General features: G+C 34.7%; 2 protein-coding genes and 1 pseudogene across 2 annotated transcripts in view; 2 read left to right on the forward strand and 1 right to left on the reverse strand.

The window, feature by feature from the left end:
* LOC107722448 (zinc finger protein 518A-like) overlaps positions 1 to 4762 on the reverse strand; it is a 16154-nt gene extending 11392 nt beyond the window's left edge. Inside the window, exon 1 of the mRNA XM_016530804.1 lies at positions 4677 to 4762. The gene's annotated coding sequence lies outside the window, so the exon portion shown is untranslated. The remainder of the gene's footprint in view (positions 1 to 4676) is intronic.
* A 2087-nt stretch (positions 4763 to 6849) lies between these two features.
* On the forward strand, positions 6850 to 9293 carry LOC107722443 (homeobox protein SEBOX-like). Its single transcript, XM_016530802.1, is given in 5 exon segments — positions 6850 to 6862; positions 8072 to 8141; positions 8143 to 8174; positions 8334 to 8506; positions 8610 to 9293. Coding segments are annotated over 5 exon segments (972 nt in total).
* Positions 9294 to 10691: 1398 nt separating this feature from the next.
* LOC107722445 (ribosome biogenesis protein BMS1 homolog) overlaps positions 10692 to 12751 on the forward strand; it is a 15050-nt pseudogene continuing 12990 nt past the window's right edge.

A 12751-nucleotide genomic window follows, 5' to 3' on the forward strand; every position in this document is an offset into this window, starting at 1 on the left:
AAAGACAAGAGTCGCGATACGGCTGGATTAAACTTCAAAAGGCAATGATGTCATTGAATAAATATGAGCGCTGCACGTGTCAAGTCAAAACGCGGCGTGGATGTCTTTATTTGAATGTATCTGAAGGGAAACGACTGTCCTCAGAAACGTGTCGTTGGAATTTTAATTTCATTTTACCTATAATTCCTGATAAAGCAGCGTTTATGAGCGCGGAGCTGCTTTGTGTACAGCCGTTACCGGGGAAACCGCAATATTTCAGTGCTCCTAAAGCGCCACCTCGTGGCAGAGAATGAATTCGCATTTCCAACAAGCCTTTCTTGCTGCTTATGGTCAGATCAATGCAAATATCAACTACAGAGTTGTAAATGAGAAAGAAATTAATGTGCCTTCTAAAAATCTAAACAATTAAGACAAATATATATATATATACACGTTTTAAATTGACAATTTATATGCTTGATTTATATGTTACCATAGACATTGTCCAACCCCACTCATACTGTGTTCATTTTACTTGTGCAGCTCTTAAAATGGGTCATAAATTGCCTTAAAAATTGTAATTCTGCAGATACCCTGTAAATAGTGTTTATATTTCATATTTGTTTATATTTGTGTATTGAAAATATTTTTGATTGGCATTTAAACTCCTATCTGATTTTCTATAATTAAAAAAAAAGGTCTTTTTTTTATTTGGGCTAGTTAAATTAATTTTCGGGCTACAAAAAACTGAAGAGTACCTGCCCGAATGGCTACCAGGGATTTTGAAATTTTGCGAGCCCTGATGTGTGAACTCTTATTTTTTTTATCACTTGGCCGTTTGACTTACAGCAGTGTCCAGTGTTTCCCATACATTGAGTAAATAGATTTTCCAAAAATGATACTTTGTTGAATAAACTGAGCACTGCGCGTTTCAAAATTAAAATGCAGCGCGGGTGTTTTTATATGAATGTATCTTTGAAAAGAACCGACCGTCTTCAGAAAAGTTTCGATGTCATTTTAATTTTGTCGTTCCTGTAATGCATGATAAAGTAGCGTTTGTGAGCGCAGCGCTGATTTGATTACAGCCGTTACCAGCCGTTACCGCAACACTGGTGTCTGTCAGCAAACATAAACAAAAAGCATGCTTCAGAACCGTTTTGAGAAGGTGCTTAAGTTTTGAGCCATGTATTATTACTCTGAATTAGGCTACTACTACTATTACTATCTGGTACCCTGCAATAATCATTTACTCAAACTCACTTTTATGAGATGAAGAAAAAAAAAGAAAGAAAATCGGCCAAAAAAAAATAAAAAATCGGCATCATAAATCGGCCGCCCTGATTTCTAAATATCAGAATTTGCATCGGCCAGTGAAAAACCCATATCGGTCAACCTCTAGTGGAAACATACCGAGTACTGGCCCAAAGTCCCTAGTTCCTGGGTAAAGTTCCTGCGGTGGAAACGGGGCTAAAATCTCCAGAGCATTCTGCAGATTTCTATGTGGGTCTAACCATCACAACGTTCATGTGTTTAAGAAATGTTCAGAACAGCATACTAGCATACTACACCTAGTACTACTGCAATCTATGGCATGTATACTTTGCATATGCCAATTTTCTGTATACATAAAATACATGGATGACCCACTACATTTTCAAAAATTACTTTTAAAAAAACCTTCCCATTTCTAGTGTAAAGAATGAACTGGAAGAAGAAATTCAGGCAGATTTTTAACTTATTTGACTCATGATTGAACTGAAGAATTTTTTTTACACAAAATTAGAAATAATAAATGGATGTAATGCAATGATGTCATGTGAGCTCACAACTGCTCTAATACAGTTTAATACATGAAATGTTTACTGTGGAAAAATGCCTAGTGTTTAACTCAGTCTTTACACTGGTAGCCTGTAATAATGAATATGTACTAAAAATGTATGTGTAAATTGAAATGTAATAATGTATAAATAAATATCTATCAAATCAAATATAATTTTTTAAAGATTTAACAAATATGTTGTCATTCAAACAATTCTACAACAATCAGTACAATTTGCAATTAAGTCATTTAATCCCACTGGTTGTGATCAACATTTTCTTTTGAGTAAAAGGCCACAAAAAGAGTTGATCTATTTTAGATAAGCATCGTTATACCATAGTTGTCATCTGTAGTGCAGTTTGTCTTGATTTCATGTGATCATTTTTATATGGCTGGTGTAACGGTTTCATGACTATAGCAGTTTAATTCTAGTTTGCCCCTCTGAAAGATGAGTTTGTGTGTGTTGAATGCTCCATAAAAATAAAACAGGTCATAATACACAGAAACACAAAATACAGGGTCTATTATTTATGTATTTTAAGACTGCTTTGGTACATATAAACATGTAAATGTGCCAGTGGTTAAATTTGTGGACAGTAGGAAAGCCTAGAAACTAATTTTGAATAATTTCAATTAGTCATTCTTGAGAAGCGGGACAAAACAGGGTGCAAAATTGAAAAAAATAAAACCTTGTACTCAGACAAATGAAACTACATTTATGTATCTTATATGTACTAAGCTACCGAGCTATGCTTTGATACAACCTCCCAACTTTATTCTTTTTTTTAGCAAAATGTGCTTTTTTACCTTGGACTGTATAATATAATTTCAACTTTATCTTTAACAGCATTCAAGATGTTTTTAACATTTCAAAACACATTATCGTGTTAGCAGACAGATTACACGTTCACATGTGACCAACAATTCCACAACAAATATAAAATATCATAATGAAATATTATCAAAATATTCAACTGACGGAGGTGACAGAACTGACGGAGTTGACACATCTGACGGTGGTGACGAAAACCTGAATTTGTAGTAATTTTAACTATCAAATACATTGAATCAGTCAATTACTGTATTAAAACAAACACAACAAACAGTGAGTATGTTATTGTTTATAAAGCTTTTATTCAAGAGTCACATTTAAGTATTTTGATATATCATTGGAACACAAAATCTTATGGTGGTGACATCTGACGGTGTTGACAAATTTGGCATTTCTTTCACAAAACTAATGTAGTTCATGTAGTAGCATTTTATTTTTTTCTGTTGATGCTAGATGCTAATGGAGCCTGCTTCAGGAGAATAAAATTATCTACATATTTCAAATAATTTCCTCAGAAATTGGAAGATGGTGTTGACATATCATGGCTGTGACAAAGGAAATATTAACATTAGGATTTAAAATATTCTAAAACTATAAAACTTAGCAGAGCCTGTCTGACAGTGATGTACTCTGCAGAGGTGAACTGTGGCAAGGGGGTCCTTTAGAGTGACAGCTGCCCCTGATATTCCCTGATTTTATTACATTTTATTGAATGTCTGACGGTGTTGACAAAAAGTGGGGACGCAACTTTAAAATCTTATGAAACATGCATGTGTCATTAAAAAAACAACCTTGCTTTGACAGGAGATATTATTAAGTGTTGCTTTTGATAAAACAAGCTCTTTTTCATCATTAAAAATTTTTTTTTATCCATTTTATTGCATATGAATGATTGAACCCTTCTCTGCGGACACACTGTTTTAGATGAGTGAGAGGTCCTCTTTAGTGAGAGGACATTAAGAAACACAGATTTGGTATAATAATGAGAAAATTAAATTGAAGGTGATAATTGTGTTAAATACATTCTATTATTAATCCCTCATGACATTTAAAATTGAAAATATTTTTATTTTTTAAAGCTAATAGCAGTTACTATTGCTGGACCTGTTTTGTCCCACGTCTCAAGAATGACTGAATGGATTTCTTATTGATTGAATCTTATTAACCAATTGAGCAATTTGACTCCCATGGCTGTAACTGTGATCAGCATCACAAACTTATTCAAAACTTTAGAAAATGCATTTATTTCACTGGGCTATCTAAGGCGCTGTGGAAACACTGGGGTTTAATTTTTTGTTAATATTTTTATGATGACCTCAATAAACTGTTTTACAATTTATAATGTGGGAAAACACTTTGATTTTCAGTGCCCTTAGAAAGTGGATGCAAGAACAAGTAAGATATTAAATGATGTGCCATTCATCACTTCAAATGTAAACTCACGTGTGAAGTGTAAACTTCATAATCTCATGCACATCTTTGTAGACAGCGTTGATTTATTTTCCACGACTGCTATATTAGCCAAACTTTTGACCAGGATTTCATTACTTCACAATTGCACTACAGATGCACGAACAAACTTTTTAAAAACATGATTAAAAACCAGTAACAACCAACAACTAAGTCATGCATCTGCAAATGATTAAAGTAGGTTATCTGAATTAACTTGACATTCACCAACTTTGTCCAACGCGGACACGCACAATGCACATCCAAATAAAGGAAGTGCCATGTCAATCGACTCAACAACACTACAGTTATGGCCCTGCATTTCTAGATGCACACCGACTACCCCGCTACTCTCTTAGCGAACACATCAACAAATGTCACTCAAAGTCATTCACTCATAAGCCATGCTGTTTATCCACCTCAACAAAAATAAAGCAACTCGCCCCCACCCACGCTGGATGTAATCAAACGATTAAAAACAAAGAAGTCAACGCAAGAGCACACTACTAAAAAAAGTGACCGTTACAGTCGAACTGAATGCCATTACGTCTTAATTGAAACTGCTGTTTTAAATAAGTGCAGTTTAGAGAAATGTACCTCTTTTTTCTCTCTAGACTGGCAGGTCGGTGACGGCAGCCATGACAGTTCCATCCGGGTTCCGCTCCCTTCACTGCGCGTGAGGCAGGAACTCAGAGCGGATGAATATGGATTACCTGAAAGACTCATTAGGTCGTCTTTACCAACATATATTTCTTTTTTAAATCTCAAAACAACGTATATAAGTGGAATACAATGTTCCTTTGGTTAATTCAAGAATAGAACGTGTTGTTTAAAGTCCATGGAGTTCTCCCTCTGTTTTAGAAGCAGTTAAGTCCATTCTTTAAAGTGGCCATGCATACTGCTGTTTTGTAGACTCTAGGGACGCCATGACTCATTCGCGCCATCTTGACCTACAATATCATTCTTCTAACGATAAATAGTGGGGTTTAAATATCGACGCACTGAGGTGCCGCAAATAGATGTATGAAGTAGGCTATTGTACACATTTTATTCCATAATATCATTTACACACTAACATAATATTTTTACACAAAGCAAACATGAAATAGAATTTTGAATGGAAAAATCGGACAAACATTTTCCTTATATTTTCCTTATATTGCAACTTGCGGCTTTATCACATTTGATTACTAGATACTTTTCAATGATATATTGATTTATGTAACAAATGCTCACTATAATCATTTCCAAAATAAATTAATTAATACTACAATGAATGTTAGTGCAAATACATTTAGGCCTATATTTCCATAATATAAATTACATAATAACAATAATTAATAACAATAATTTTTACACAAATCAAATATGAATTTTCAATTTCATTTTTTAATGTAAGAATTCTAAATAACTACCACGATGTTAATTCACAAATCAGACAAACATTGTCCTTCAACTTGCAACTCCAAAATTTATATTTAAAGAATTATTGTAGAATAAATGATGACCAGGATCAGAAATTCACTAGCCCAGAAGGTCACCAAAAGTGACAAAAATATTTAAAATTGTATATTTCAGATGTTTTATAATTGTATGCATATTAGAAATATTCTAGGCATAGAGTGAAATGTCTGCTATCAGGGGCGTAGCCATCATTTCAGAAGTGAGGGGGACAGAAATGTTATATACAAAAAAAAATATATATATATACTTGTACTGTTTTGCTGTACTTTGGATCAAATAAATGCAGGCTTGGTGAACAGAAGAGACGTCACCCGCATCCCCCGCGTAATCTACGCCCCTGTCTGCTATTACTGTATTTTTATGACTGTATTATTGTATTTTTAATATTTTAAATTCAATAAAAGTTATTATTAACTATTTGTAAGGTATGAATAATCATAGTAATTTGTTTCCAAAAAAAGACAATTAAAATATATGTAATAAACTGAAAAATAACATAAATATACCCCTCTACATAACATATAAAATAACAGGTATGATAACATACCTCCAAATATATTTCTTTTAAAAGTAGTAAGCAGTAATACTTATAAATAATATTTCTGTCAACAGTCTTGCAAATTGTCTTGACATGTTTGCAAATTGATCAAGTGTTTGTTATGAGCAACAAAAGAGGATGGATGAATGAAGTGTAAATTAAGGTGTGGCATGTATGAAGGTGTGACTTGCCCATTAGAGACTTTAGAGCCTACTTAAAAATTCACATTTGAGATATTAGTATTGTTTGTCATTGTAGGCCATATATGCTAAGATCCAGAATGAAGAATGATAACCAAGGTCAAAAATGTACCAGGCCTTGGGGCAATAAGGCCACCAAACATGACAAAAAAGACATGCATATTGAAAAAGTTAGGAATTTGATATATTTCAGATATATTTCATAATATTTTGTTCACGATATTCATTTGTCTCTACTAAAGGCATATTATGTGTTCGTAACTAACTCTAGTTCAAGTATATGGAACACATTTGTATTTGTTTTATTTGTTAGAAATCATATGACCATATTATGGTAAAAATGAAAATCAATTCCAAAAGACAAATATAGCCCCTTGTTTAAAAAAAAAAAAGAGTACATTTCTGACATTTAACTATATTTGTCTATCAGAGTTTGCATACGCAGATAATTGTTACTTGTGTTATTCATTTATTTATGGGTTATTTATTTATTATGCAGCATAACAAATATTTTAATTGAACATTTTTGTGAAAGTACTAAAAATACATTCCTGGAATATGTATCGGCATGTATGTGTCAGGTAAGAAATGCAGATGTTCTGTAACAATACCTACTGACACAGCAGATTTTTTTTTTTTATAAAAAGAAGAGCTCTGTCCTGAAATCTCATAAATGTTTTGAAACACTTGTCAGGAAATATAGACCTAGGCAGCTGTGACTGGGGCCTATTCATATTAATAAAGGCATATTCACAGTTGTTAAAGGGTATAGTTAGGTCTTTAGGAGCAATTGTATAAACTGATTGGGGCATATCAATCAAAGAACTGTAAACACATTCATCAAACCTATTCACACCTATGACAAAAGCAATCTTTTTCTTTGATTATCACGAAATGTTGAAATTTGAGAGAATGATCCAACACAAAACAATATTTTAGTCCTACACTGCTAGCTCACACCATTTAATACTGTTTTTGTAATGTAGGATCACACCATTTAATACTGATGATGAGAAACAGTGTGGCATGATCATAAATATTTATACTAATATTAAATATTGTAACAATTCCTCTTTTGAAATATTAAATACAGTTTTGATAATGTTTTCAGTAAAATCACTGTGATAAAACTTCAATAGTACTTGCAAATAGTATATACACATAAAAATAAAAAATACATAGGAATTTAGATGTATATTATTTTTTCTTTAAATGTATACCCTGTAACAAATTATAATGTATAGTTATTTATAATAATATATATTATACAAATAATAAATTAGAGAGAGTAAAGTATTTGCTATAACTAACATATTTTATTATTGTTTAAATATAATTACATATACATTTTTTATATTTTAAATTAAAGTGATCATAAACTATTTGCAAGCTGGATAATTTATTTACAAACAAACAATAAACAATAAATAAATAAATGTATGTAATGTAATGTAATAGCCTAATAAATATATAGTCATGTACCTGCAAATATGTTTCTTTTTCAAAAGTAGTAAGCAGTAATAGGCTACTTATACCATACGTAATATTTCGATAAACAATCTTACATATTGTCTTGACATGTTTGCAAATTGCAAACAATTGTTTGTGGTGAACAACAAAAGATGATGGATGAATGAAGTGTAAATTAAGGTGTGGCATGTATGAAGGTGTGACTTGCCCATTAGAGATCATAGAGCCCACTTAACCTTTAAAGTGTACAAGTGTTAGGACAGCCCCTTTCTGGGCCTATAGGTGGGCATGTATAAATAGTGGCAATCTTCAGTTGCTAGTCAGTAGCACAAGGAGCAGTAACAAAGCATTCAGCTTGATCTACTCAGTCCTCATCAAGTGATCATCAAAAATCCTTGAAAGACATGTGGACTGACTGCGTTGGTAAGAATTCCTTTTCTTAAATGTATTTATTTTTATATTTTAGGGTAAGTTTTGTGAAATATTTTGTTTATATATATATATATACTGTATATATATATCACTTTTTGAATATTTATTTATATTGTTCATTTATAATGACATATCTTTTTACTCTTACAGTTCAAGATGGAAACTCACAGGCCAGTAAGATTGCAGGCCGCAGAAAGAGAACCTGTTTCACCAAAAAGCACTTGGAACTTCTAAAAATGGCTTTCAGCGTGGATCCCTACCCTGGTATTAGTGTCAGAGAAAGTCTGTCTCAAGCCACAGGCCTACCAGAGTCACGTATTCAGGTATGTCAACATCAGTATAGAAAACAAACTGTTTACATACATTTCAAAAAGTATAAAAACCTTAATGCATCAACATGCTAACATAAATGTTCTGTTTTTCCAGGTGTGGTTCCAGAACAAGAGGGCCAGAACCCTAAAGAACAGAGCCACTCGGACCTCACCACAACTGGATAGTACCTCTCCTCTGCCCAGCCCTTTTCTACCCCCTCACATAGATAGTGTTGGGGTCAATGGCCAACAAAGAGGCATTCAAGAGGCATCATTCAACATTCAGATGGCTCAAACATCTCCACAGCACTTTACCTTTCCTCCAACTGACTACAGCACACCTGCCATTAAGCCACGACAAAACAGGCTGATGGGAACCAGCTCTTGTTCCCCCTCTCTTTCCTCTGATCTGCAGGCTGTGGCAGACAGCTGGAGCTCTGGAGGAAGCACACAGTCCTCTCCTGAGTCTATGTGGAATCTACCAGCACAGAGCTTTGGGAATTCCTACAAGAATGAGAGCCATTTCTTCCCACATCCTTACCCTCGTGGAAGTGCCAAAGTTGGGTGTGTTAGTGGCCTGGAGTCACTTCCCACCTCTCCTGCCTCTTCTGACTCTGCATTTTGGGACATGGGACTGGAAAACTGCTCTCCATCTGTGCCATACACTGACTGTGACAGCCCATGGGACAGGCTCACTGAGGAGCAACTTCCAGATCTGTCCTCTCAGTATCTGGAGGACGTCCTTGGGGAAATGGAGCCAGCCTGGTGGAGCTTCAATGGTGAGATGAATCTACAGTAATCTTGCAAACATCCATAACCTAAGGAGACAAACACTGCTTTAACATGAGGTTGAGGGGTTTCTTTTGGACTGTATTATATAGAAAGCATGGTATTGTGCAAGTGCCGGTTACAGAGCAATATCAGATATCCACATTGGACTTTTTTTATTTAATAGACTTTATTTATTTATATTTTCTACCAAGGAGTAGATTGGAAACAGTAGCCTATGGTTGCACAAGAAAGTAATTTAGAACTTATTTATTCTTTTTGTTCTTTTAAAGTATTACTGTGCAGTTGGGATATTTATTTCTACATTTAATTATGCTCACACAACTTATACTGTCACTTTGTAAAGTAATGGATATTTCTTTGAAATAAAATGTTAAAATGTATGAATTTGTGTCCTCTGATTTGCTTACACATTTAATTTGATTTATGTAGCCTATTTATTATTTTTTAGATGTCACATAAAATAAGAACTAATTCATTGATTTTGAGGAGTTGAATCAAAAGTCAACTCCAAAGGTTAGAGTTGATTTCCAAGAGTAGCGGGGTCTAACATGTCTGGACATATATCATTGACAACATACAGGGTGAATACTACAAAATTACCAGTTTATAGTGGGGGTTTTGATTCAAATTAGTGACTCTGTTCTGTTCACCATAAATAATCATTTTCAGTGAGTCGGATTTATTAATTGATTATCTCTCTGTAGGTTAAAAGATCATTTCATTTAAACCTCTTGCCTCCATTTAAGACATTCCCGCCACCTTTCGACATTCAACAACGCATGCATATTTAATGAGTTTATGATTGGTTTTCTGTTGCTAAACAACTTGCTCTAACATTCCGTTTTACTACGATAAAATCATCAACAAGGTATATGTTAAAAACAGACAAAAGTATTATGTATGCGGAACGTGTGACACGGGGCGTCGGTTGGCGGTTGACAACACTGGACTGTGACTGGAGCATTGATGGAAGGAAGTGACGGTAGTACCGGAAGTGATCCGGAGATGGAGGAAGAATGTAGCGGTAGGAGTTCAGGAGCAAATGATTGGAGTAAAATTGTTAATCGTAAAAGAAAGAAAAGTTGTAGACAAGAATCGGGAACTGACAGTGAAAAAGACAGTATGCTGGTACGGACAAGCAAGGAGGATTTCAAGGTACTGATGAAGTTTGCAGATGTTATTTATGGAAGGTTTAGTTGTTTATTTTATTTTATTTTTATTTATTTTATTTTTTTTATTAAAATTTGTTTGTTTTTTTGGGGGGGTCCCTTTTTCCCTCTTTCCCGTTAATGCTTCACACTCCAGTCCAGTTGGTGGCGGTAATACACCATAAGTTGGCTTGTCAACCGCCATAAAATCGTACAAGAAGAAGAACGTGTGACACGGATCGTTCAGTTCACGGTCCTGTTTAACACGACAGACACTGTCGAACGTAACCCCTTCCGCCTCTAACCGGAAGTGCAACACACGTGTAAACAGTGGGTAGAGTCACGTTGTACGGCTGTGATATGAAAACATGAATTAACATCTTGAATTCTGAAATCATATGTGCATCGGATTGAAATAAACTGTAACCACAAAAGGTGAGCCTCTATTTTAATGCTTAAACTACACAGCGGCTGCATTGATGGCTATGTAAAGATAAAGGCGTATTTAATCTTGAATCATTCGAACGCAAAATGCCTGAAATTAAATTCTGTTAAATAACAAGAAAGTCAATTTCGTATTTTGTACGTTGTTCATGCATGTTTACTTAAATTGATAGATGTTTAAAGCTTTCCAGTGAGTGTGACTCTAGATAAACATGATACAACGCGTGGTTTATTCTGTTTTTAAAGGCAGTTTGTTTAATATTTACAACCGTTGTGATTTTGGAATGCTTAGGATTAATGTCATACTTATGTTGGTTGTTTAATGGGTATTGTTTATCATCATGACTTGTCAGACTTTGATGCAAAATAATATACAACGTAAAAACCGTAGCTGTCACCCTTTAACTCTTGCCTGGTTTCCTACTAAAGTTAAGCAGGGTTGAGTTTGATCAATACCTGAGTGGGAGACACCTACAGCGTTCTGTGAGGTCAAAGATCGTTGTTGATAATCTGTTTTATTCTCTGGACTCAGAAAAGCAAAGATGGAGAAGAAAGAACAGAAACGGCACCAGCACAAGCACAGTGGACCCAAAGCACAGAAGAAAAACAGAAAGAAGGAGCAGGGCACTGAACCAGAGCGGGATGAGCGCAAGAGGAACCCACGAGCGTTTAGCGTCCAGTCAGCTGTGCGCATGGCAAAAACCTTCCATAGGTCAGTGCTCAGACAGCTTCATTTAACATTACACGTCCTCCACTATTTTCTCTTACATCAATTTATCCTATTTATGAGCAAAACAGTTTTCAGATTATTCCTATGGTCTGCTCCTGTGTGTATCTCTGCTGTCACGTACTTTGTGCTTTTGCATTGCACTTTTATAAGGAAAATTTGATGTTGCTTCATTGCTTTTTAATGTCTTTTTAACATTGTTTTGTAGGGCTCAGGATATTAAAACGAAGAAACATCACATTCCTCTGGTAGATCGGACCCCTCTGGAGCCCCCACCTGTTGTTGTAGTGGTGATGGGACCTCCAAAAGTGGGCAAAAGCACCCTCATTCGATGCCTGATCAAAAACTATACGCGACAGAAACTTTCTGACATCTGTGGACCTGTGACAATAGTCTCCGGTCAGTTTTGTAATACTTAATGCAAGACATATGACTAATAGTTTTCATTTACACCTGTTATTAACATCCGTCTTGGGTGTCACATGTCAAAAATCAAATGTCACATTTGTGGTGACTTTTTTTCTTGTTGTTTCTAATGTTTTAAGGAAAGAAACGCCGCCTGACCTTTATTGAGTGCAACAATGACATCAACAGCATGATTGATTTGGCAAAGGTTGCTGACTTGGTGAGTGCAGGCCTGCATCACCTGCAACTGTCCAAGATTAAAGTCATGCAGCAATCCATGTGTTATTACAATTTAAAATGATTGGTTTCAATTTTAATGTATTATACAGTGGGTAAAGAAAATAATCACCACCCTTTAAAGTAATCACATTTTGTTGCACAGTTTTTGTTTTATCCAGCTGTATTTAATCAGTGCAACTTATAACATCCAAGTGAAAGATATAACACCAACATATCATAAAAATCTTTTAAAAAACCATAATCACTGATTTGGAAAAAGGATCACCCCCTTGTGTCTGTATTTTTTTGAACCACCTTTTGCTTTAATTACAGCCTTTAGTCTGTTGTGATATGTCTCTACTAACTTTGCACATGTAGACTTTGCATTATTTGCCTACTCTTCTTTGCAGAACTGCTCAAGTTTAGTTCAATTTGATGGTGAGCGTTTGTGGACTGCAGTCTTCAAGTCATTCAACAGATTTTCAATGGGGTTTAAGTCTGGGTTCTGCCTAGGCCATGCAA

The sequence above is a fragment of the Sinocyclocheilus rhinocerous genome, unplaced genomic scaffold, assembly GCF_001515625.1.
Source record: "Sinocyclocheilus rhinocerous isolate Xijiao unplaced genomic scaffold, SAMN03320098_v1.1 scaffold1175, whole genome shotgun sequence".
NCBI lineage: Eukaryota > Metazoa > Chordata > Actinopteri > Cypriniformes > Cyprinidae > Sinocyclocheilus > Sinocyclocheilus rhinocerous.